At 39.9% G+C, this 27,327-nt stretch overlaps 1 protein-coding gene across 1 annotated transcript in view; it reads right to left on the bottom strand.

Annotated features, from left to right (window-relative positions):
- LOC122548600 (CUB and sushi domain-containing protein 1-like) overlaps positions 1–27,327 on the bottom strand; it is a 2,366,391-nt gene that overhangs the window by 1,322,248 nt on the left and 1,016,816 nt on the right. Inside the window, exon 4 of the mRNA XM_043687435.1 lies at positions 9,971–10,165. Within this exon, the coding sequence (XP_043543370.1) occupies positions 9,971–10,165 (195 nt within the window). The remainder of the gene's footprint in view (positions 1–9,970; positions 10,166–27,327) is intronic.

Raw genomic sequence — 27,327 nt, 5'->3', positions numbered from 1 at the left:
AACTCAGCACCACCTTCCTAACCTGCAATCTTCTTCCTGACCTCTCCACCCCACCCCCACTCCGACCTATCACCCTCACCTTGACCTCCTTCCACGTATCGCATTCCCAATGCCCCTCCCCCAAGTCCCTCCTCCCTACCTTTTATCTTAGCCTGCTTGGCACACTCTCCTCATTCCTGAAGAAGGGCTCATGCCCGAAACATCGATTCTCCTGCTCCTTGGATGCTGCCTGACCTGCTGTGCTTTTCCAGCAACACATTTTCAGCTTTTATTTTTCTGGCTAAATATAACAACAGAGTGAATAATGCAAACATGGCCGTTACTATGATGCAAACATATTCCTGGATCTACAAGACACACGCAAAAATGACTTGAGGTTTAATTTCTTAGTTCAGGCATAGTCTTTGTCGCTTAAAGTATCAGTTATAATATATTCTTGCAGTTATCATTTTCTGTACAAGACTGAAATGTTTAGAATAATTAATTAGGGCATTGACCAAATTCAGCACTACTGTGGCAGAATTTGCTTCATCTAAATACTGTTCACTGATGTGGAGAAAATTGTTGCAAGATGAATCCCCAGCACTGCTCATCATTTTCTGTGAGCTCTCTGATATGTTTGCAGCCACCATCTTTTTTCTGAGTTGGGATCTAACGGACAGGTTTGGTCTCGTGTGGCTAAATGAAAGCATTTGGACATCCTAATGAGAACAAACTCTTGTCTTAAACAAGGTGTAGTTTACTGAATGGTACCAACTGTAGTTCTGTACACGTTACATGAATTATTGACATTATCACAGATGCTATGAGACACATCCACATGGTTGACCTCACCATTTGAAACAGACTATTCTCCCACCACAGCATCATCGTAGACTGTTGTGCTTAACTCATCAGCATGAACTCTTTCAAACACTTGCTCCCTTATCCAGCATATTCCCTCAAGCATTATCTCCCCACTATGAATATTTCTACACGTGCATATACTTTCGTCACTACTCCATCTCCCCAGTGTCAATGAGTTCACAAATTCAGGCACTCTGAGGGTTTCACCATTCTCCCAAAATTTTGATTTGGAAGATCAGAAGGTTGTTGGTTCGAAGATGTTGATGAATCTGGTCTGAAGAGTTTGAGGACCTTTAAGCTATAGGATTTCTTCCATGGAGAACATTGTTTCCTGCTGAAACTGGCACATGCTCCATTGTAATATCTCGTAATGTTCCTCCATGGACAACGGCTGCCTTGTTGAAACTGACACTTCCTTTTGATCAATATCCAGCATCATGGAACTTGGTGATTTCATCTTGACAGTGTCCTGAATCTGTGGACATAGGTCATCCAGAACTGAATTTCCCATGATCAGGGAAAATATTTCTTTGAATTAGGTTCTTGGCACCCAGTCCACTAGAGCCCATGATGATTTTTCTGATGTGATTTTCTGCTCTTCACCTCATTAACTATGCATGCAGCCTCGACAGTATGCGTGCGTCTTGTGGAGTTGCAAGGCAGCAGAAGCCAAAGCATTGGTTATTGCTAGAACTTTGTGACATTAACACCCACAGGTACCATATTTAAACCCCAACTACAGCACAGCAGGTAGGTCAAGCCAGGAACTGCCCCACACACTGTGCTATTCAATTCTCATCATGAAGGACAAGTGCAGAAAGGCAATTTAGGCTCTTGATTCACTAACAAGGACCTGGTGTCACCAAGGATTGGAGAAGTAGAGAGAAGGATCATCTTTTTTGATTGCAGATCAACAAATTCTGTCACACTGCAAGACACAGCGAGCTTGCATGCAGATTGGGGCCCAGGTCTGTGATGTGTCCTGGTAGAAATGGAAGGTATGACGGTACAAGATGAAGGTTAGTGATCTTTTGTGCTCTGCAAAAATAATTGCCACCATCTTCTCTTTGCTACTTTACAATCCAGAGCCACTGCTTACCCTAATTCGGCCACTGCAAACACATCTTAACAAGGCTCATGGATTACAACTCTCACTATTACATACGTCATGTCCACTCAAGGCATTTCACCCACCACATCTTTGTCTGTGCTTTCTACTCCCTCACTGCGACCACTTCACAACCTCTCCAGCTCTTACAATATCATTAGCTACACTTCTAACATGGTCAAACCTTTGCTTAATCTTATTGCAGGCAAAACAGGCCAGACCCCAGACTGCAGGCACATTCTGATCATCACTAGTCTGATTGACGCACATTCTGATCATCACTAGTCTGATTGACCATGGGAAATCCCTGGATTAGAATCAGACAAGCCCCTAGAGACACTATGATAGTACTTTGATAGACTGTATACCTCCTTGACCACAGTAAAGGCTGCTCCCTTTTGAGTTGCAGATGTAACCATCTGTTTGGGACACATGCAGTGTTTTTACCATGTAAACTCCTGGCACATACCATGGATGTGAACACCAATCGAGCACAGTTTGGAGAGTGACCTGTCCAGTATTGTCTGTGCAGTATTGTCACTCTTAATAGCTGCCTTCCTCTGTTCTTTGCTAATAATCATTCCAAACCACAGTGGCTACTAGCTTCCAGTTTGGATAATACTGAGTCTTATTAAAGTAAACTAAGATTCATAAGATGCATGTTGTGTAAAATTGTCAATGTCCTTTGTTTGCAAAGTAACCTAGCATAGCTGAAATGATGTCAGTTGGACTGAGAGTAAACATGATTGTGTGGTTTACCATTACTGATTTGCAAGGATGATGGTTGGACAGTGGGGTGCAAAGAGAAAACAAAAACAAAGAACTGTGTATGCGGGAAATCAGAAACAAAAACAGAATTTCGTACAAAAACTGAGCAGGTCTGGCAGCATTGAAGGGCAGATCTGTGTCATCTATATTGATGAATGTCTGGTATCACATGGAGATTTAAACAGATTTCCTTCCCAGAAGCACATTAGTGAAGCAGATGGGTATTTCCGACAATTCAGAATGTCTACATGGTCACTATTGGACTAGTTTTTCATTCCTGATGTTTAATCAATTCAAAGTTAATCTGCCATGGTGGAACACGAACCCATGGCCTCAAGAATAATACCCTGGAATTATGGATTAAATGGAGACATACACTTATTTCAAATGGGGAACTTTTCATGGCTGTTCTGTTTGCTTTCAAAACATCACAGCTGGTGTTTTTCATACTTGGAGCATTAGTATGTGAATGAATTGTGTGCCAAGAGATCAGCAGGCACCATTGTTATACTGAATATATTCGCCATATGGCAACAACCATATTCACTATCCTCGATGCACATATCTGGCAATACCTGGCAGGATCTGGAACAGTTTCAGATCAAGATTAATTGATACAAGACAATTCCCATCCCAAGAGTAGCACTGCCAGTGATACCCGGGGTTACTAATCACCATTCACTCCTCAAACTCTGACAACTACTTTCTTATTTCTTTTTGCAAACTAACAAATTACTCCTTCTGTCAGTTCTCCATGGTTTGCATTGTCAATGTCAGCTGTCTTATCCCAGTGGCAAGATTGCAGACTCACTTTATGGCTGTACTGGGACAAATGAGCTGACTTTGCCTCTGCAGATGTTGCCATAACGCAGTCCTGACTACAGAAGTAACAAGTACGAGAATGCCTATTAGGATGTCAAGCAACATTTGCAAAAGGGACAAAGGGCACATATAGGCCCAGGCAGCTGTCAAAAACAAACTAGCAGGAATATTCACCTGTTACTTATTATTTTTGCCAGTTGAGGATTCATGATGCATCCACTAACTATCAGATAAGATTTTACGGTTGTGAGGAGTAGAATAGAAATTAGCTAAACCAAGAAATGGGAACAAAGTGATACGGTGATTGGGTTTTAATAGCTTGAAGATTGCACTGTGCAGTGACTACCTTTAATTAGAGTGTCAATTTTGCTTATATTGCTATGATTCATGTCACTGGCTGTCTTAACCATCAAATGGAATCAATTAATCAAACATTCAATAAATCCAGAACAGCCAATAGGTCATTGGATAAAACAGGTGGAATCTGACATTTATCGATGGATGGGCAGGGTGAGAGTTGTTGTATAAGTTAATGGTTTTAAAAGAGTTAATGTTGGAGGCTGCATTAGACTTCACACACTCTTGGGTGAGTAGCCTAGCTTCAGATCCCAAAAAGGTCAGATAAGTTACCCCAGCTCCTCATGTTCTTAGTATTTATGTTATAATAACATTATTGTTATCATGCAATAAACTATAGAAAACTGTTTTAACTGGCACTTATGAACCAGCACTCTTGATAAACTGGCAAAAATTATATACCTGAAATATCGGATGTTTACTTTATTATCATAATCTCTGTGATGTCCGAGTGGTCAGCTGAGGATGCAAATGAGAGGGCTTTCTGCTGGTAAGCTTTATTTAATACAAAGTTGCATTATTATTTAAGTGATTTATGTTGTAAATAAACTATAACAGTGATGTATAGACCGCCTGCATTTTGTTTCTATTACTTAGTATTTGTGTTTACATTGATTATGTGGACCTCTTGATCAACTGGTACACTCCTGGTCCTAAAGGTGCCAGTTAATAAAAAGTTTGTGGTACATCTTTTTGTTAAGTTGAGTGTCTCTTCTGGATAAGACTGACCAGAGGTTCATCTTCCATTGCAATAGACCAAACAGGACTTTAGTGTCTATTCACAAAGGAAGATTGTTGGCAACACTCTAAGCCAACCATTAGCTGGTGCTAGTTGGTTCTGGCACATATACAAAGGTCAAGCGAGAAATGGTCAATCCTCTAAAATATGAAATTAGGTGATTCTGCTACATCTAACAGTAGACGCAAAATTTTGATTTGATTTCTTACTATCACATGTACCAAAGTACAGTGAAAAGGGTTGTCTTACATTATATGTAGCAACCTTCTGCTCCTTGAATACTAATTAAGGAACTTGAGAGCCTGTTTAGTCTTGGGAGTGGACCCATAGTGAGAGTTTGTAACTGGGGACCCTCAGAGTCAGATGCTAGTAACAGGAGGAAGGCTGCATGGATTAGTCTTGGAAGAAAGTGGCCATTTGGTCTGGAGTGAGAGATAGGTAATCAAGACTGGAGGAGTGGGAGGTCAACACTTGGTGTGTAGAGTGCGAAAGAAACAATAGAAAATTAATACGTCCTTGACCAGTTGGAGGGATCACTCCCACTCATTCTGGCTCACAATGAGTGCTAGAGAAGGTGACGATTGATATCAAAGCTCATGTGTTAATGATTTCCCTCTATGATTCAGAGGATTAAATAAACTCAAACTGGCATATTTCAAATTATTTCCTTCCAATCCACTAATGATGCATGAGAAGAGAACATGCACTGTGGATTGACATTGCTTCAATGTGGACGCATCAGCAAATCCTGCATTATGTTGTGTAAAATGAAAGGGCAGAACGATTGTCTACCTAGACTTGCCATTACCCAACTCAGGTTATTGATAGCAACACCATCTCAATCTGAGTGCTAAATCTGCTTGAAGTGGCTACATTTCATTGAGCCAGCCTTGAATAAGTACAGTAATAAACTAACAAAAATGCTCATGCTGTCAGTTCCAAAATTATAACCTACATTTTTTGCCCAGCTCTTTATCTTAAAAAGGCCTGGATCTGTAACATTAATTCTCTTTCTCTCTTCACAGATCCTGTCTAACCTACTGAGTATTTCAAACATATTTTTTATTAAAATGCCTGAGTAAACATGGTCTATTCTTATTGCCTCAATATCTTTCTTAATCTTTCACAATACTCCAATTCTGAAATGACTGAGATTTCAAATAGTCTCATTTCAGATTGGACTTCTGCTTTAATCATCAATCTATGGAAAACCTGACTCCTCATTGATGGATCTGAAGTGTGGGGTTATCCTGAAGCATGTGACAAGTGAAACTGCACATTCAAAAAATGGTACTGATTACTCGCATTCTAATTTGTTGTCAGCAATTGAGGCAGTCAAATCTTATAATTGATCTGTACCTGAGACAGAATATGAAATGAAAAACTTAATGGAAGAAACTTTTATGTAATTGTTCAATAATAGGTAGCAAACCATGTTGGGAACCTCCCATTTGGACATGTTACACAAACAAAAGTTCTTGTTCTCTTACACTTCATAAACAGTCAATGATAATCAAAGCTATCAGTTAGTTTTATACTTAATATTATTAATTTTTGGATTAAAATTTTACTATTACATCCTGATGGATAAGTCAATATATCATTTTTTTATATAGCTGAGCCCAAGTTTGGCCTTTCTAGTTATTTTGCTGACACCATCTTTAAATCAGCTGTTTTGATTTTGCAATTAACACAATAAGATCTCTTGATTGTCAAATAGGAATAGTTTCCACCTGTACTAAGGCTGAGAGAGAGAGTTTTTTAAAAAGTAACAAATGTTGATATACAGTACAGAATGCAACTTCGAACTAGCCATATTTCAAGTATCTCGTCATTCTCATCATTCACTCCCCATGGTATTTGTAGTTCTATGCCAACAGTTCCACAGGTTAGTACTGTTGCATGCGAACAAGATGTGAAAGCTCAAATAAAGAAATAGCTCGCTGTATGTGTGAGCTGTAGCTCTGCTTGTAGACTCAACTCATATTTCTGAATAAGAAGTTGTGGGTTCAAGTCATTCTATTGAAATGAAAATATATAATCCAGGCTCATGCATTACAACATACACTGAGGGTATGTTGTAAGAGGTTCTATTTTTCAGGTAAAGTAAACTGAGCCCCTCAACGACTGAGGTAGTTATTGAAATTTAAATGTCACATCTTCATAAAATAATATAGATTCTTTCTGATATCCTGGCCAATGCAAAAACAGATTATGATGATCATATATTTCATTGGTATTTCTGGGACCTTGCTATATTCAGATTGACTGCTGCTTTTTCTGTTAGAACTGTGACTACAACTGAGGTCACAAAAGGTACTATATGAATTAAACACTTTTTTAATTCCTTTGGCTGTGCTTGTTGAAATGTAGCTGCTGTCATCTGCAAGGTCTGCCACAGTCTCCCTGATTAGCTCAAAACTATGGTTACAAGTTTAGGCAGGATCTGTGAAGAGATTAGCTCAAGTAGGTGTGGTAGATCCTGCTAATATTGTTGGGAGCATCTGGGTGGGTGAATGCGCGTGCTGTTCATCTATTTGGCAAGCTTACTCCCAGGCAGTCTGGCTGAACGTGTGGCATGTTAGGGGGTCTCTGAGGTAACATTTGCAGTTGGTTAAGTGTGCACACGTCTAGGTGAAGCAATCAGGATTATTGGTTCGGCTTCTCTCAGAGCAGAAGCTTCTTTAGCCACCAGAGTGAAGTTTATGCCTATTTGATTACTGAGTAGAAATGCCATTTTTATAGCTTAATCTATCTGATATTCATCTGTACGTCCACTTCTTCTTAGTACATTAAATAGGTACATTTTATGGGCGGCACGGTGGCACAGTGGTTAGCACTGCTGCCTCACAGGCCAGAGACCCGGGTTCAATTTCCATCATGGGCAACTGTCTGTGTGGATTTTGCACATTCTCTCCGTGTCTGCGTGGATTTGCTCAGTTTCCTCCCACAGTCCAAAAATGTGCAGGTTAGGTGAATTGGGCATGCTAAATTGCCCGTAGTGTTAGGTGAAGGGGTAAATGTAAGGGAATGGGTCTGGGTGGGTTGCTCTTCAGATGGTCGGTGTGGACTTGTTGAGTCGACGAGCCTGTTTCCACACTGTAAGTAATCTAATCTAATTTCCTTACTTTAGTGGGTTCGGTATTCGACCCCAGGCCTCCCCAATTAAAAAGCCAGCTGTTTCACAGCCATTTTATGCTTAGCAACATGTCAGTTGGCACAGGGTGGGACTCCTGCCACCACCCTTGGAGGATGGGGCAAGCTCTACTTTAGAAAGTTGCTGGTTAGTCAGATTGGCCAGCAGATTTCCAGCCCCAGCAGCACTGGGTTTGAATAGTGGCCATTATTGGAACTACAGGCAGTCCCCAACCAAGAAGAGGTCATCAAGTCATACAGCACAGAAACAGACCTTTTGGTACAACTTGACTGCACTGACAAGACATCCCAATCTGACCTAGTCCCATTTGCCAGCATTTGGCCCATATCCCTCTAAACCCTTCCTATTCATGTACACATCCAGATGCCTTTTAAAGGTCACGGAGGTGGATTTCAAACCTTGACAGGCAAACCCCCAACAAGGTGATATGGAGATCAGGACTGAGAGCTCAAGGTGGGGTGGGTAAATAACACTTAGAACATGGGATGGGGGTGGGTATAGCTTACACTTGGCATGGTCCTCACTTTCTCATGGGTAAAATAACAGGATAGGCCATGATAGCCCAAGTGGAGGCGGGTCGTCTTACATCTCCACTGAAGATGTCCCATGTCTGTACTCAAGTTGAAAGAAAGAGAGATTAAAAAGGAAACAGAGTAACAAACGTGGGAGTAAAATACAGAATGCAACTTAGAACTAGCCAGATTTCAAGTGTCTAGTCCATGTAACCATTCACTCCCCATGAAACTCTGTATCAATATTTCCACAGGTCAACACTGTAACATGCCAACAAGAAGTGGGGAGGAACAGATCAGGGATGAGCTGGAAAGTGGCAGCAGGTCTTGTACTGCAATTTATGAATTGCCCATACTGCCAACACCTCTCTCCTCCCTCTCCAACCCTATCTTCCAACATACTGGTGGGGCGGGGGTAGGACATAAAATCGAGCTCTGGGGAAGAAAATTATTATAAAGATCCATGAGGACCAGACAAAAACAATATAGAACTTAACTTTTCGAGAAAATAAAAATTCTACCGTTTGAACCAACTCTAATTACTTATCAGTGATTCGGATAGGCATCCCATTTTTGTATTTGATTCTGAAATCCCTGATAGGTTTCAGGAGAAGTTACCAGCGCCCATCATATTTTCCGTCAGAATTTCAAATAATCACATCAAATGCAGAGACACCGGCTAAAATTGATTTGTGTTCATTCTTGTACTCCACTGTGTCCTACTTGTACTAGTTTTGGACTATAATTGAAATAAAAACCTGTTTCCATATGGTTTCAATGTCTTTCTTTGTGGCAATATATGTGATTGTACATTAAATTGAGATATATTTGATAGAAATGGAAGTAAAAAAAAGCATAATGAAACCTCCTTTGACACAGTCAAAATTAGATGCCCATTAAAGACAATGCTAACGTCTCCACAAGATTTGCTAACCCTGATACAACAGCAGGGAGGTTGTGAAAAATCCAAGCAACTGCAGAGAAAGAGTGAAACTGTAGAAGCATCAAAATGGACAGGATTGAACAGCATGGAAGTGGAGAAAGCATTGAATGGGACAGAGAAACGGCAACTAGCTGTGAAGCACAAGGGAATTATACCATATCAAAAATAGCCAATCAATAAAAGAACAGCCAGAACCTAAAATAATTGATGAAAACCATGAATAAAAGGAATGATACAAAACAGAAGGACAATGTGCTCTTTTTGTCAAAACTGCAACACCCTGGGCTTGATTTTTCACCTTTTTGTTCAGAATTAAAGGTGATTAAATTTCAAATGGGTTTTCTGTATAAAGCTCTGTACATTAGCATACAGTTTTACAATTCTTTCATTGGTACTTACATCAAACAGACCAGGATAGCAATTAACCCTTTCACTCTCAATGTCAAAGAGGAAGGCATTGTTCCTCGGTGTCTGAATTCTATTGTTTCACAGAGATGCAAAAAGCACTTCAGCTGTAATATCGGCAAATGATTTAAACGGAAGAAACATTCAAAATGTCTCAGAACCCAATAATGTATATTTGAAATGCCCATTGGCCAGAGAAAGCCAAAATGCAAGATCTTTGCACATTTTAAACACACAGCAGCTGTTAACAGTGCATGTGTTTATGCACCTTTATGGATTTTGCTTAAACAATGTGTGATTGTTATGAAATTACCTCTGCAAAAAGGTGGTGGGAAGTCCCATGATGCTCCATTTCCCGGGCTAACAATGCAGGTCAGTATTGCGTGACCTTCCAGGATATAACCTGTGACACAGGTGTAGCGAATTTTATCCCCAATGTTAAATCTGGTACCGTGCAGCACTCCTTTCTGTATGACACCCGGATTGCCACATGTGTGACTTGGCAAAACTATGAAAAAGAGAAAAGATTCAAAAGAACAATGTCAGTGTCCATAGCTTGGTTGAATTAGACATAAAGTATATCAAGGTGAATTGCATTGCAGAGCAGTCATCTCAAAGTAAATTCTATACTGTACATTGCATTGAGTGTTCTGGTAAAAAAAATTGAATTATAGATTGAAACACAGCCCTGCAAAAAAACAAAGAACATAGCAATGCATAGAGACAAGTAACGAGAATGTTGCAAGTTTCACAGAATGAAAGCAATTTCATATTTGAGATTAGAACTTCACATAGTCTGACACTTCATGAAAGGAATTGAAGCTGGCTGCTAGGTTTCAGTCAATGTCAGAGCAGGACACATGATCAATGCCTTGAACCTGACTGTAAGAACAAAACTAAGGAGGATCTTGTGTTGCAGTGGTAGTGTCCCTACCCCAGGGACAGAAGGTCTGGGTTCAAATATCACCTGGGGCTATGATAGCCATGGAAGTGTATAATATTCATATTCAAATCTAGTTGAACTTGATGGGATTATTTAAAGCAATGGAACAGAAAAGTTCTTGTCTTCAGGCAGATTCCACATGAGGTATCTTAAAATTGTAAAACTGGAGAATCACAATCAGCAGGAAAGCTGAAATAACATTTCTCGATATGGCAGTAAACTAAACTTGATAAATTAAAATGCCAGTTTGCTGACAGGCTATCCTATAAAGGGTACTTTCCAAAACTCAGTTCTTGAAATTAGCCTTTAAATGGCAGCACGTGAAATGTCTTTGCCTGCTATTTTAACAGAGGTATTCATTTGCTTCCTATGTGAACAGAGATGTTAACTGTGTTTGGTCAGAAATTATTCACACCTATTTATTGTAGGACTTTTTTTTAATTTGTAAAGAAATGCATGGATCTGAATCTGACATCTGTTATCATGCTGTCAACCAGCCAAGTACTATTGTGCCTTTGTTGCAATGACAAAGGCTTATGAAATTGGGATTCAAGCAGCCCTGATTATAATAGGAAAGTCAGCCTTCAGGGTGACATGACAAAAGTGGGGATGGGGGGAGTGGGACTGACTGATAGCTTTGAGCCAGACAACGATACATACTAACTAATCTTTTCCTTCATTGTTCTCATTTTCTGGAGCCATTGCGTGAGAGATGAATGCATAAACATTAATGGCAACAAAACAAAACCCACTAAATAACTTTGTTATAGACAATGACATTACTGAGAGTTATTTAAGTCTTAATTTTTATTTTTGCCTATTAGGCGCCACAATTTAAATGGCTCACAATTGAGGGAGACCTACTTCATTGACTTTGTCCTTGAACTTTTGCATTAAAATAATCTGAATTATAGTTCATTGTCTTGGTAACACAGTCTAACGGTGGATATTCTGACATACAAAATGCGCAAGAGGGCTCTTATTGAGTCAGAAGTTTAATGTAGTAGGAAGGATTTCAGTTCAACCCATGGGAAACTCTGTTTTAGTAGATACTGCATGCATCAAGTCACACTTCAACTTTTTCAGAGCGGGAATTTGTTTACAAGAGTATTTGGCGCCAAGCAGAAGCAAAATATCTGGAGCAAATCTGTCAAAACAAAATTTCAAACTCCTTTCTTCATTATTTTAACAACAATGTTCACCTTTTATCTTTGATGGGCTGGTGCCTGCCTTAAAATAGAAAGGCAGTCTATGTGAGTGCATGGAGTGTTTGCACACCAATATCAAACAGCCTAATTTGAAGGCATTCAAGCTTGAATAATATTTGTTTATTGCCCTGGTAAATTTGGATTGGTGTAATTTCTAAGTTTTATATATCCCTTTTGATTAATAAAAGGTTGTTTCATCTGTAATGTTGCTCCTGATGCTGCACTAAGGAAGTCTTTTTTTTTGCAATCTGATAAAAACAAGCACTCTCATTATAATCATATTACAGGAAACATTATCAAACTACTCATCCACAAGCAGCAACATGGCAACCTATATTAAATAGATGTTCCATGTGACTCAGATGAGAAGGTTACACTGTTCTCCGACAAGTTGTTTAACAGCCATGAAGTGAAAGCAAATTGATTACAATATCACACTTCAGGCATGGGCATGCGAGACTCAGGGAGCAGCTGAAACATGATTGCCTCTTAAGATTTCCTCAAATTTGGCAAACCTATAGCATGATTGTCAACCACTGTTCTTGCATTCCTTAATCTGTCAGCCACAGAGAACACAAGCCTTTTACCTGAACCTCAAACTTTACCTGAATGTTTGTCTCATTATTCGATTTTCCTGAGGCTCATTACATGCATGATTACTGAATACATTTTACTTGATAGCCAATGGAAATGTCAAAGGAAAGTAACGATATAGCAGTCATGTCACTGAACGGGTAATCTGGAGCCCCAGGCTAATGTTCCAGGGACATAGGATTAGTTGCACCATGGCAGATGGTACTGATTTGAAATCAGTAAAATCGGGAATTAAAACTAGTCTAATGGTGACCATGCCATAAAAAAACCCATCTGGTTTATTCATGCCCTTCAGTATTATAAGACATAGTGGCAAAAGTAGGCCATTCAGTCTATTAATTCTTCTCTCTCATTGAAATTAATGATGTGGAGATGCCAGTGTTGGACTGGGATGGACAAAGTTAAAAATCACACAACACCAGGTTATAGTCCAATTGGATTATTTGGAAGTACTAGCTTTCAGAGCGCTGCTCCTTCATCAGGTAACTAGTGGACCAGGATCATAAGACACAGAATTTATAGCAAAAGATCACAGTGTCATGCAATTAAAATGATGTATTGAATAAACCTAGATTGCTGTTAAGTCTTTCATCTTTTAGAATGATTTGGAGATGCCGGTGTTGGACTGGGGTGTACAAAGTTAAAAATCACACAACACCAGGTTATAGTCCAACAGGTTTAATTCCAATTAAACCTGTTGGACTATAACCTGGTGTTGTGTGATTTTTAATCTTTTAGAATGGATTGTATGTTTTGGTTCATTAATATGTAAATTCCAGAACTTCTTTGAAGTCATAATCTCAAGATAAATTAGATTTTATTAAAAAAATGACATCTCAGCTCAAGCAATGTATTAAAGGTGTGAGGTTAGATCTGTCTATATCCCAGTCTTGAGTCAGACTGATTCTATTTTCAAAGAAGGAATTTATAAAATGTTACATGGATTGACTGCCTGCAGGTTGTGTGCTTTTTGAGCAAATTAGAATGTATCTGCAGGTCACAGCTAATCTGATAATCCTCAACTCTACTTTCCTGCTTTTGCCTATGACCCTGAAATGTCTTATCAAAAATCTGTCTATTCCAGTCGTGAATATATTTAATGACCCAGCCTTTAGCTCTCTACAGTAAAGAAATCCACAAACCTGAGAAAAGTCTTCTTCATCTCTGCTTTAAATAGGCAACCCTTTATTCTGAATTATGCCTTCTAGTCCTCGACTCCCACACAAGCAAAACCTACTTCTCTGCATCTAACCTGTCTAGCCTATCAGGAATCTTATATTCAGTGTGGTCACTGGATGCAAGCCTGACATGCTGAGCACCTCCATTAGAAAATCTCTCCATGTCTAGGAGAACCTTCTCTGAATTATCTCCAATACCAATCTATCTTTCGTTAGGTAGGGGAATCAAAACTGTTCACAACATTCCAGGTATAGTCTTGACTCGTGTCTTGTACAGTTTTAGCAAGACTGACCTATTTTTATATTCTATACCCTCAAGAGTTCATTTGCCTTCCCTATAACCTGCTGAACCTGAATCCTAGCTTTTTGTGATTCATGCATGAGGACCCCAGAATCTGTCTGTCCTGCAGTTTTCCACTGTGTTCCTCCATCTCAATAATAGTCAGCTCTTCAAGTCTTCATGCCAAAATGAATAACCTCAAAATTTTCCCACATTATACTACATCTGCCAATATCACTAATATCCCTTTTTGCATATTCCTCACTAATTGCCTGATCATCCATTTTTGTGTCATCTGCAAACATGGTGAATGTTCACTTAGTTCCATCATGCATGTCATTTTTACAAAATGTTCATAAATGGCTGAGCAGTATTTGCTGCCATTCCCTCGTTGCCCTTGAGAAAATGGTGGTGAGGTACATGTTTGAATTGCTGCAGTCCATCTGCTGTAAGGATATGAACAATGACATTAGGGAGGAATTGCAGGATTTGGACCCAACAACACTGAAGAAATGGTAATATATTTCCAAGTCAGGATGGTGAGTCACTTGAAGGGGCACTTGGAGGTGATTGTTTTCCCATTTATCTGTTGTTCCTGTTCTTCCATATGGAAGTGGTTGTGGGTTTGGAAGGTGCATATGTGCTGTAAATAATTGTGGTCCCAGCATTGATCTCTGTGGCACTCTATTAGTTACAAGTAGCCATTCTGAAAATATCCTGTTTTCCCTAACTTTCTCTTTTATTAGTTAGCTAATCATCTATCTATGCTAACATGTTATTACCAACACTATGGGCTCTCATTAACTCTCCTGGTTCACCTTTATTTACTGGTCTCTCCTCAAATAACTTGTCAGGCATGATTTCTCTTCATGAAGCCACACTGACTCTGCTTGATTATTATGTGTATTTCAAAATGCATCTTTTACATCCTTTTCATCGTATTATATCCTTAAAATAGGACAGTAAGATTTTTTTTCTCCCCATGGCAGATGTTAAGCTAACTGGTCTACTTTTTTTTATTGTTTCTTTCCCTTTCTGAATGAAGGTATGATGTTGGCTCACTTCCAATTCTCTGGACTTTTCCAGAATTTGATGATCCATGATGTCCATAGCTACTTCCTTCAAAATCCTGGCAAATCCACCATCAGGTCTAGGAATCTGAGCCTTTAGTTCCTCAGTACTTTTTCTCCTCTAGTGATAGTTATTGTTATCATTTAATTCCCTTCCTTTGGCCACTTGTTTATTTCATAAGTTCCAAATGCCATTGGTGTCCTCTCCTGTGAAGACTGATGTCAAGTATTTGTTTCAATAACTCTGCCATTTGCTGGTTCCCCATTATTTCCTCATCCTCATTCTCTAAGGTACATATTTATTTTGGCCTTTCTCATCCAATTATAAAGACTGTTTTTTTTAACTTTAACTTTAGATTTTGGACTGACATTGGAAAAGAACTGTGTTTTGTTTTTTACAGACAAGGATTATGCAAGGAACTGTCACAACTTTTAAAAGCTAGCTACAAGCAATTATTGAAGGAATTGTTTATACTGTGCTTGTTCAATCAATACAGAAGGTTCACTTGTGGACAACCTGGCAATATGCGATGTGCACAAGGTGAGATTTGGTCAGCACTGTGTAGCTGATTGATCTGTGGAGCTGTAACCAGTTTTCAATGAAAAAGACCTACTGCTGCAACCACCCATGTGATTGACTCACAGGTAGCTGAACAGTTTGCGAGTGTGAATGGTATAGCCAGGAACCTTAGAATCTCTAGATGAGGAGGTAATGTCTAGATTAGATTACATTACAGTGTGGAAACAGGCCCTTCGGCCCAACAAGTCCACACCGACCCGCCGAAGCGCAACCCACCCATACCCCTACCCCTACATTTACCTCTTACCTAACACTACAGGCAATTTTAGTGTGGCCAATTCACCTGACCTGCACAGCCCTTTGGACTGTGGGAGGAAACCGGAGCACTTGGAGGAAACCCACGCAGACACGTGGAGAACGTGCAAACTCCACACAGTCAGTCGCCTGAAGTCGGGAATTGAAGTCTAAGGCCTGATGAAAGCCGGTTGATTTTCCCTCACCAGTTGCTGCAAGCTGTTGTCTTTACCCAATAAATCAGGGATTAGATAAATTGCAAAACCTATTGCTGTATGCCTCCTGCAAGCCAATGAAAGTACCTGGAAATGAGCAATCAAGGAGTTGCAAGTCCTGGTCTTCAAAAAGAATCATTGCAGTGAACCCTGTCAATAGTGGCCTCTGAACTACCATGCCAGTTTTTCCCTCCATCCATCATATCCACTTTCTTTTGTATCTGCATTGGTGCGAAGGGGGAGTTTTATAAGTGGATCAAAGTTTTAACATCCGAATTACATATTGCCAGGTCATAGCTGTAACTAGAATCTATTTATTTGTAAAAATTAACAGTTCTTGTGAATAGTGAAGTACAAGAAACTCGTTTGTATTTTCTGTTAAACTGCGTATGAAAGGACAGGTAAGTTGGGGAATTTCGCATACTTTTATAAAGCCTTCAATGTTTCAGACCCAGGTTTCTTACTATCAAGCTGAATGCTAAATTCGGTCATGTAATGGTCATCATTCTCTAATAGATCTCTTACTTTGAGATCATTTGTTAAATGAGCCTCATCACTTATTACCATATCCAACATCGCTGAATCCCTGATTGGATCTACAACTGATTGGTCACAAATTGTCCTGAATACATTCCATAAAATCTTTCTCATGGCTACTTCTCTCAACCTGATTTTCCTAATCTACATGAATATTAGATTCAGACATGATTAAATTAAGGCATATTTTTCCATGTCCTCTTTGTCATTTGATTTATTTTCTGTCCAATGGAACAGCTACTATTGGTGGGCTGATTATAGACAGTCCCCACCAATATCTTCTTGCCCTTGTTATTTCTTATGCTGCCATGTAGATTCTTTATCATCTGACACAATTTAATTTCTTGCTTTTGTATTTATTCCACCTCATGCGAACAAAATTTCTGCAGTACCTTTGCCTGTCTATCAGCAAAGTGGCATATTCTGAATATTTACTTCTTACCTTTGATCTCCCTGTAACAATCCATCTGTAATAGCTATTAGATCATACCCATTAATCTCTATTTGTGCCATTAATTCATTTACTTCCTTCTGAATATTAAGTGTATCAAAGAGTCATCAACTTTGCTTTTTTAACAATTTTTTTCACCCTTGCTGCTGTTTTCATATGCTTCTACATTCTGTTCCTTCCTGTCCCACTCTCGGTATTACTATCTAAACAATTATCCTCCAATGCCACCATTTTTTACTTTCTAAGCCTGCAGTTCCCCATTCCCAAACTATCTGCCCATCATATTGTTTAAAGCCCTCTCTACAGCACGACCTGTTCAGTTCAACTGAACACTGACCCCCAGTATAGGTAAAGTAAAGCCTATTCCAGATTTCTGATAAGATGGCGGCAGAGTAGGACAATCCAGCCAGAGCTCATCTGCTCCACTCATTCCTTTTCTTCTTTGTTTCTCCTTTTCTCTTCCCTTCCCTCCCTTCTCTTGGCCTTGGACCCCCAGCCTCTGATGCAGGAAGGATGGTTGCCAGAAACGCCAGCAGCAAGAGCAAGGGTGCCAATGACCAAAGGCTGGAGTGGGTACACTGGCAATCAGCAGCCGGAGCAGGGACACTGGCAATCAGTGGCAGAGCAAAGACTCTGGTGACCAGTGGCTGGAGTAGGGACACTAGCACCCAGCGGCCAGATCAAAAACTCTGGTGATCAGCTGCCATATTGGGGACCATGGTAACCAGCAGCCAGAGCAGGGACACTGGGGACCAGAGGCCGTATTGGGGACACCGGTAACCAGCAGCCAGAGCAGGGACATTGGTGACCAGCGGCCAGAGCAGGGACACTGGTGACCAGTGGCTGATTGGGATACTGGTGATGAGCAGTCAGAGCAGGGTGACTAGCAGCCATACTGGGGACCCTGGTGACCAGCTGCCTCATTGGGGACACTGGTGACCAGCAGCCAGAGCAGAGATACTGGTAACTAGTGGCCATATTGGGGACACTGGTGACCAGCAGCCAGAGCAGAGACACTGGTAACTAGTGGCCATATTGGGGACACTGGTGACCAGCGGCCAGAGCAGGGACACCAGTGACCAGCAGCCCAATGCAGAGCATGGTAGCAGGCAGTAGTCAGACCATGTGGAGGCCCCCTATGCTGATTTGCTGTGGAGAGCCATTGGAGAGAGACTGTGACGTTGGTCTTTGTAACTTTGCTTCTGTTTTTCTGACCTATGGTTACTGTGTAGAGCTGTAATGTAATTTTGTTTTCTTCATTTCCCTATTCTGTAACAAATATGGTGCTGTAAGTGGTAACTTATACACTTTTCACTGTACTCATGTGAGTACATGTGACAATAAAGCTAATTCAATTCAATTCAATTCAAAACAGTTTACTTCTACCCCAGCATTGGTGCCAGTACCCCAGGAACTGAAATCCTATCCTCCCACTCTATCTTGAAACCATATCTTTAACTCATTTACTTATTAACCCCATGCCAGCTTGTCCAGGCACTGGTAGTAATGTTTACCACCTTGAAGAGTTTGTGTTTTAGTTTGGCTCATAATGTTCAAATTCTTTGAGCAGAACATCTGTTCTAAATCTATCAGGACATTGGTATCAACATGGTTTATGACATCTGGACCTCTCCTCTCCCAATCCAATTTCCTCCCCAGCCCCAAAGATCATCCTTGACCCTGGTACTAGAGGACACCAAAGCCTTTTGGACACTCAATCATACTAATAGAGGACAATATCTATTCCTGTAGTGATTATAATGAGGTCAGCCATGTGAGCCTCAAAGAATGTGAGTTCCCTGACTGGGGCTATTAATCTGGTCCAATCAGGGAATCCTGGCTGACAAACAAAAGCACAAGTAAGCGAGATTCCGTTCACTCTGAGAGCTGGCTCTGAGGGAGCTGGATCAATGTCAAGGACGCACCTTGTGGAAATAAAGGTTGACTTGGTGACAGGATACCAGCCTCTGCAGCGTTATTTCAGTGGCAATAAGAGAAAAGCACATTCCTGAATAAATTCCCTCAAAAATGTTGTCTTTGAGTTGGCATAAGCACTTCCAGTAGCATGCCGTTATTTGGGAAGCTTAAATCATTGATCTTGCCATTGAACACTGGGCCCAGTGTGTGAAAGATCCTGGAAAATGACATTGGATCAGAGGAAAAGCACTGAGCAATTCTTTTGACAGTGTGTGCACCTGTAGCTTTTCCAGTTATTTTGAGCCTATCTTTCCCTGAGGCACCAGATACTAAAACCTTTCAACAGTTCACGGATTTAGTTAAGGGATATTATGATCCCAAGGCTCCTCTAATTCTGAGATGCTATCAGTTTTGCTTGGCACGTTGAAAATCAGGCAAATCCATATTGGGAATTTTGACTTGGTTAAGATGACTGGCAGAGGCATGTGATTTTAGTTTAACCCTTAATGAGATGCTGAGAGACCTTTTGGTATATGGGATTAATGATGTAACCGTGCAAAAGCGCTTATCGCATGAAACCCAGCAGAACTTCAAAGAGGTACTGCAACTGGATCTATCACTAGAAAATGCAGCAATTGGAGCATATGAGTTACAGGGTATTCCAATGGAAGTGGACAGCCTTAGCAGTTTGACTGAGCTTGGGGTACACCACTTGAGCTCAAGTACACCACTTGAGCTTATGTAGATTCCTTCCATGGAAGGACTTTACGTAAGCTCACAGCAAAACTCTAAAACAAAGCCAAGCCTTGGCCAAACAGTTACAGTTTTCTTCAGGATCTGGGCCTGGAGATTTATCTACATTCAAGCCTGCTAAAACCACTAATACCTCCTCCTCACCACCCACTAATTCTTTTCAGTATGATGCAGTTGATCTCTTATTTCTATACCTACAGTGAATACAGATGCAACATACTCATTGACTATCTCAGCTGTGTCTTTCAGCTCAACGTATAGTTTGCCACTTTGATCGCCAGTGGGCCCTATTATTTCCCTATTGCTTATTCTCTTGACCCTAACATACTTATAAAATGGATTTGGATTTTCCTTATTGTTACACACCAGTATTTCCTCATGTCCTCTCTTTGTGCTCTTAAATTTCTTTTTCAAGCAACCCCCTGCACTTTCTTGATTCCTCTAACAAATCTGTTTTAACCCTTTGGAATCTACCATAAGCTTGCTTTTCTTTCTTATCCAATCCTGTTTATCCCCTGACATCCAGGGTTCTCTGCACTTGTTGGTGCCACCCTCCCCACAAATTTCCCCACAATGATATTGGCCCTAACCAGTTTCTGGAGTTTTGTGCAGGTCCCACCTTCCCCGGAAACAAACCCAGTGATCCCAGAATCTAAAGCCTTCTGTTCTGTTCCCAGTGTTTCAGATACGCATTTATCTGCTCTATCCACCCATTCCTATACTCATGAGCACATGTTTTGTGATTAATCCAGAGATTAGAACCTCGGCAATCCTGCTTTTAGTCTGCTCACCTAACTCCTTAAATTCTTTTTTGCGGGACCTCATCACTCTTTCTTTCTATGCTGTTGGTGCCAAGTTGAACCACAATTTTTTTTCAGAATGCCCTGCAGTATTCAGTGACATCTTTGACCCTGGCTTCAGGAAGGTAACACACCACCCTGGAGTCATGTCTGCAGCTTCAGAAACACATGTGTGGTATCCATCACAGTTGAATCTCCAACCTATAGTATTGTCCTTCCCTTTCTGCTCCACCCTTGTGCAGCTAGCCACTGGTTGCACTCCCCAGAGGAAACATCAGTCTCACCAATATTGAAAATCATGTCTTGAGTGCAGCGCACTCTGGGGCTAACCTGAATACCTGCCTTTCACCATTCCTCTGATTGGTGGCCAACATTTCTCACTCTGAGTGCATTTCCTTAAGCTGCAGGGTGACCATGCACTGAAACTTTTTATCCCATGTAATTCTTAGCCTCAAACATGCTGCTGTGCCTCTGCTGACACTCAAACTCCAAAACCCAGTGCTCATGTTGATCTAATTTCCTTCACTTATGGTCATCCAGACTGCCAGGAGCATAGAAGATTTCCCACAGGCTATACAACACCTGGGACTGAGCTCTCCTCCCATACTTTGGTATAGTTTCAAACTTACTTCCCTGTTATGAACTTTATTCTCCTGCCTTTACCCATCTTCGGCTTACTTATGCTACGTTATGATGTTGCTCCTCACTCTCATTTATTTCTATTGCTTATTAATACTCTTCTAATTTGTAGCAATTTACAGATAGTCCCAAAGCAGTTATTTATCAGCCAATGAACTTGTAGATTTTCCATATTACCATTGCAGTTGTTTCCTTGCAACAAGAACTGACTGCAGGACACCCTCCCTGGACAGCTTCACTATGATGCTGCCTGCAAGACATTCCTCCTGGGCTCTAAAATCATCTCAGGCTGTAAATTGCATTGAATTATAATACCTTGCAGTTTTTTTTTAAAATATCACCTGTTCAAAAAATATTACTCCACAATCCTGAAGCAGATGGGACTTGCAACCTTGCCCAGAGGTAGAGAGGATACCACTGCACAGAAATTTAAGATATTAATTTAATATATTAATTCATCATTCGATTTCATTTATTGTTGTTTCATATATCTAAGTCCAGTGAAAAGTTTTGTTTTACATGCAGTACAGTCAGTTCTTCTGTAATACGATGGCTGCGTCCTTGTGCAATCCGTGTCATAGAAAAATTGTGCTTTAGGAACAGCATTTAAAGTGCTGGCGATGTAATCATGTTACAGCCAATGCACATTTTAAAAGTTCACACTTTGGAAACAATGTCTCCAATTCATCAATCACGTTACAGCAAATTTGTGTTGATGAAACATGCAAAATAAGAGATCGAACTGTATAGGCAGATTATAACATAATTACTCGCATACTCGCTTCATTCTCCTTGAAGAATCGCCACGTTTTATATTGCATTATAACTTTTTTTTAAAACCAATCCACATCAATCATTGACCCCACAAGTAATTTGTTACAAAAAGAGAGAATCAAGTCTTGGGATCTGAACACAAACTGGAGAACTTACTTTTACTTAGAAGACTCGAAATAGTTGGAAATGTGTGAATTAATGCATTTGGGGAGAGCTAACAAGGCAAGGGATTAAACAATGAATCATGGGACCCTGACAAGGATTAAAGGTCACAGGGGATAGAAAAAATGAACAACTGTAGATACTGAAAATCAGAAACAAAACCAGAAATTGATGGGAAAACCCAGCAGGCCAAGCAGCACCTCTGGAGAGAAAGCAGAGTTGCGTTTTGGCCGCAGTGACCCTTCTTCAGAACTCAAGAAATCAGAAGATCAGAGGGAATTTGGTGTATATGTTCACAAATTGTGGAGGCAGCACTGCAGGTAAAGAAAGTTGCTCATGAGGCATATAGTATATTTGTCTTTGTTAGGCAAAGCAAAGAATACAAGAGAAAAGAGGTTATGCCGAAATTGTATCAAATACTAGTTATCCCACAACTGGAGTACTGCTTGCAGTTCTGATCACATTATAGGAAGAGTATGATTGACTAGAGAAGTTATAGATTAAATTTATCAGGAGTCTACCTTGGCTGGAAAATCTGAGCTGTGAGGAAAGATTGCGTAGGCTGGAGTCATTTTCCTTGGAGCAGTGAGGTTGGCAAATGAGACGAGACAGAGGTGTATAAGATTGGAACATAGGGATAGAGTGGGTTCAAGTCTAAAGGACACAGCTACTTCAATGCGTCTGCAGCAAGTAGTGGAATAGCAGGTAGACAGGATAGTGAAGGAGGCTTGCCTTTATTTGTCAATGCATTGAGTATAGGAGTTAGAAGGTCATGTTGCAGTTGTACAGGACATTGGTTAATCCACTTTTGAAATACTGTGTTCAATTCTGATCTCACTGCTATAGGAAGGATGTTGTGAAACTTGAAAGATTTCAGAAAAGATTTACAAGGATGTTGTCAGGGTTGGAGGAGTTGAGCTGTATGGAGAGGCTGAATAGGCTGGGGCTGTTTTCCCTGGAGTGTCAGAGGCTGAGGTGTGACCATATAGAAGTTTATTAAAACATGAGGGGCATGGACAGGGTGGATAGCCAAAGTCTCTCTCCTAAGGCTGGGGAGTCCAGAACCTAGAGGGCCTAGTTGTAAAGGGAAAAACTTAAAAGGATGCTAAAAGGCAATATTTTCATGCAGAGGGTGGTGCATGTACCGAATGAGCTGCCAGAGGAAGTGGTGGAAGTCAATACAATTACACAGGCTCCTGAATGGGTATATGAATAGGAAGGGTTTGGAGAAATATGGGTCAAATGCTAGCAAATGGGGCTAGATTGATTTAGGATATCTGGCCGGCATGGATGAGTTGGACCAAAGGGTCTCTTTCCATGCTGTACAGTTCTATGACTATGACTCTAGCTGGGGAATCAAGAACAGGGAAAAAAATGACTCAAACTCATCCTCGCCAATCTACCGGTTATAGACTGATTGTCCACAGTAGTATCAGAAAGGATTTTTGTAATTTTCCAGCAAGTGAGGAACAGTTATCCGAACTCATAGCTTACTGCTCTGATCTAACATCTGCATTCCTGCCATATTCAGCTGTGAATGGTCGTGAACAATTAAGTAGCCACCACCAAATGATGGCTCCACAAATATGTTCAGTTATGGAGGAGGACAGCACATCGGTGTCAAAGATAAGGCATCTACTTGCATCCACCTGGAACTAAAGAAGAAAGTCATAAGAAGGTCCAGGAACATAAATTGGGAGCTGAAAGAAACTGCTCTGACACAGGATTACAAGTAACAGGCAAAGCTTGTCACTGTCTCTAAAATCTTTGCTCAGGTGCCCGAGACATTGTATCTATTTTGTCAGAAAGCATTTCCATATTCTAATCAGTAACAAAATAATCTCTCTAATACAGAGTTAAAGCACAAACTAAGAGCCATTAAGTATTTAAAATCAAATACAGTAGCTTATAGACAGGCCAGTAATTAACCTGTATTTATTTCACTTCTGTCAAAACTTAAGCAAGCAGCACTTTTATGTAGATATGGATTTCAAACCTGTTGTTGTATTCAAATTTCTCAAAATTATTCAGATATGGGAATTTTGTTAAATTTTCAGCTCCATACAATCTCAAAAATCACCTTCATATTTAGTTCCAATGTTGGAACAATTTGCTTCAATGTGTATGTAAATATACATTTTTACACAACAAGGTCATATTTGGGAAGGGAATAAAACAGAGGAAAAAAAAACCTCCTCCTGATGGCTAATATGCAGGAACTCAGCTGGCTACATACTCATTGAAATTTGTGACATATTCAGGATTCAATAAGGTCATAGAGCCAGAAATGTGAGTTTAGATCATTTGGGTCATTGCCTGACCATAATGAAAAACTGTAATTTCAACTGACACTATTTTCAACTAAAGACAGCAAGGTAAAGCCTGTAGAGAATCAGATGACATTGAAGTACTATTGGTGTTTATAAAATAAACTAATGATTTGAAGGTGCTGGTGTTGGACTGGGGTGTACAAATAATAGAATAAACAGAATAAGCTAAGGTCAAATTGCAAAATGTAAGCCCATGTATATAACTATATTGTAGCAAACGTATTGAATATCTTTAAAAGCAAGACCACACATCACAAAGGAGGCATGTGGAAGTACACATTTAATTTTGCGTGTCTTCTCAATAAAGACAATGCTTATTTTCAAAATAGCGATGTAATTGCCTCTGTTGCTTAGTTTCTATTGGAGAATTCCACATATGGCCCACTATGCATGTAAAGAAATATTTTATCACATCTCCTTCCATCTGTTGTAATAATAGTTTAGAATTTAGACTTTCTCATTTCTGCCTCACTGACAACCAATTGCTTTTTTCTCTGACATAACCCGTTACAATTTTAAACATTTTTGTCAAGATTGTCATCTCGTCACTTCTTCAGTTTTAGTAAGAAAGGGCCTAACATTGCAAACTTTAGGTCCATAACTGGTACCAGGATCAGGGAGATAAATCATGAGCCTTTGTGTTTCCCCTTTAGTTGGGTCCTTATCTCTCGCTTTCCACAATGATTGTCATGGACAATTACGGCACATTTTGACTGGAATAGTGCAGCATAGAAAATGTCTATTCAGCCCATGTAACCTGTACTAATTCTTCAAAAAAAAAACATGCCTGCCCTATGCCTGCCCTGATCAATCCTTGTTTCCTACAAGTATTTATTTTCTTATTATTTTTACTTGCTTTATTCATGTATTCTCCAGTTGACAGCAATCACTAGACCTGGCCCATAGCAGTGCTGTCTGGACCTAAATGATAGTGGGCCCCATCCCAAGACCAAATTGACGAGTGCAACAATGTGAATGATATGTTGAATTTTCCAGTTCAATAATACACTGTCATCAATCCTGAAACTTAATCATCCTTAAAATTGTATTTGCAACTTTAAAATATAAAATTGTATAATTTAAAGCAGTAAAATTGTATCCATAATGTTTTATGTATATTTGACACAGTTGACCATATAGCACTGTGAGGCACAATAGACTGTGCATCTTGGACTTCAGCTTTTGTCAGGCCAAGGATAAAAATTTAGCTCGATAATATTTTAAGAAGGAGACCAGTAAGTTCAGAACAGATCCAGTTACTATTCAAAATAGCTCCTGAAATACTAGTTGCATTAGCAAAGAATGAAAACATAATCACACCCAAGGATTTAAAATAAATAAGTACAGAGGCAATTTCCTCTGTGGAGCTGCCATATGTCATATGGCTCGGCGATCTGAAACAATGACAGATTGTGTAATTTCTAACATTTCTTTGAAGCTAGTTATTATCATCGTGAAAAAGCTGCTAATCAAAGTCTATTATTTGTTCTACACAAGAGGGCATGGAGTGTACAGCCTGAACGTTGGCAAGTCATAAGCAAGTGAAAAAAAAAGATTATGTTTGGTTGTCAATTTAGAAAATGTATATGTTCATGCGTATATGAGATCATCCTTTTATTGCCTTTTTATCATCACTGGATGTTAACATCACTGGTGAGGTCGGCATTTATTACTGATTTCTAATTGCCCTTGTGAAGGTGGTAGTGAGACATCTTCTTGAATACAACTGAGTGGCTTGTTAATGCATTGCAGGTGGGTAGCTAAGAGTCAATAACATTTGGAATAGTTTGAAGGTGTGACAAGTAAAGATTTGGCTGATTTCCTTACTTTGAGGATGTGAGTGAACCAAATGCGTTTCTACAACCAGCTGATTGCTTCATGGTCACCACTGCTGATACAAGCATCTTGTTCCAAATGTATTTATTTCCCATCCTTGATGGAATTTGTCCTTATGTGTTTGGATCATTAATCTAGTTCTATGGAATATTATTCAAGTAACATAACCATTATGCAAACATACTGTGTCTTAAATAAATAAGGAATTTGTTTTCATGCTTGAAACAGAGTTTCATATGCTGTTGTAGTGTGCAAAGTCACAAACTACACTGTTTTCCTATGATACGTCTCAGCTGTAATAATATATTGTGTACTGCTAGGAGTGAAAAGGAAGGAATGGCATCAAACTATTTTCAATTAATTCTTTGAAAGAATTTCAACTTTAAAGGGGTGATATGGTGGCTCTGTGGTTAGAACTCCTACCTCAGAGCGCCAGGGACCCAGGTTCAATTCCACCCTCAATTGACTGTGTAGAGTTTACATATTCACCACCATTTCTGCAGGTGCTCAGGTGTCCTTCCACAGTCCAAAGATGCATAGGTTAGGTGGATTGGCTATGCTACATTGCCCATAGTGTTAGAGATGTGCAGTTTAGGAGGGTTAGCAATGGGAAATGTAGGGTTGGGTGGGCTGCAGTTTGGAGGGTAGTGTGAACTTGATGGGTTGAATAGCCTGCTTTGACACTGCAGGGAATTCTATGATTCTAAATGGCTCCACTATCATTAAAATTAAGCCCGCATCTAAGGTTAATTTCTTGGTCAAAGTAAATGTCTCCAACAAATAAGGGTTATACCCAGTTTGGCACCACCTTATGTCAGAGTCAGATCTGAACTGATGCTTCAGCAAATAACAATACAAAATGCAAAAAAAATCTGCAAATTGTCCTTTTCAAAATTCATTTATGTTGCAACAATTTGCCTTTCTATAGAATCTTTAGCATAGAGTCATAGAATCATGGAGATGTACAGCATGGAAACAGACCCTTCGGTCCAACCCGTCCATGCCAACCAGATATCCCAACCCAATCTAGTGCCACCTGCCAGCACCCGGCCCATATCCCTCCAAACCCTTCCTATTCATATACCCATCCAAATGCTTCTGAAATGTTGCAATTGTACCAGCTTCCACCACATCCCCTGGCAGCTCATTCCATACACGTACCACCCTCT

Source organism: Chiloscyllium plagiosum, chromosome 3 (assembly GCF_004010195.1).
Source record: "Chiloscyllium plagiosum isolate BGI_BamShark_2017 chromosome 3, ASM401019v2, whole genome shotgun sequence".
In the NCBI taxonomy this organism is placed as follows: domain Eukaryota; kingdom Metazoa; phylum Chordata; class Chondrichthyes; order Orectolobiformes; family Hemiscylliidae; genus Chiloscyllium; species Chiloscyllium plagiosum.
This window is presented reverse-complemented; position numbering and strand designations above follow the sequence as displayed.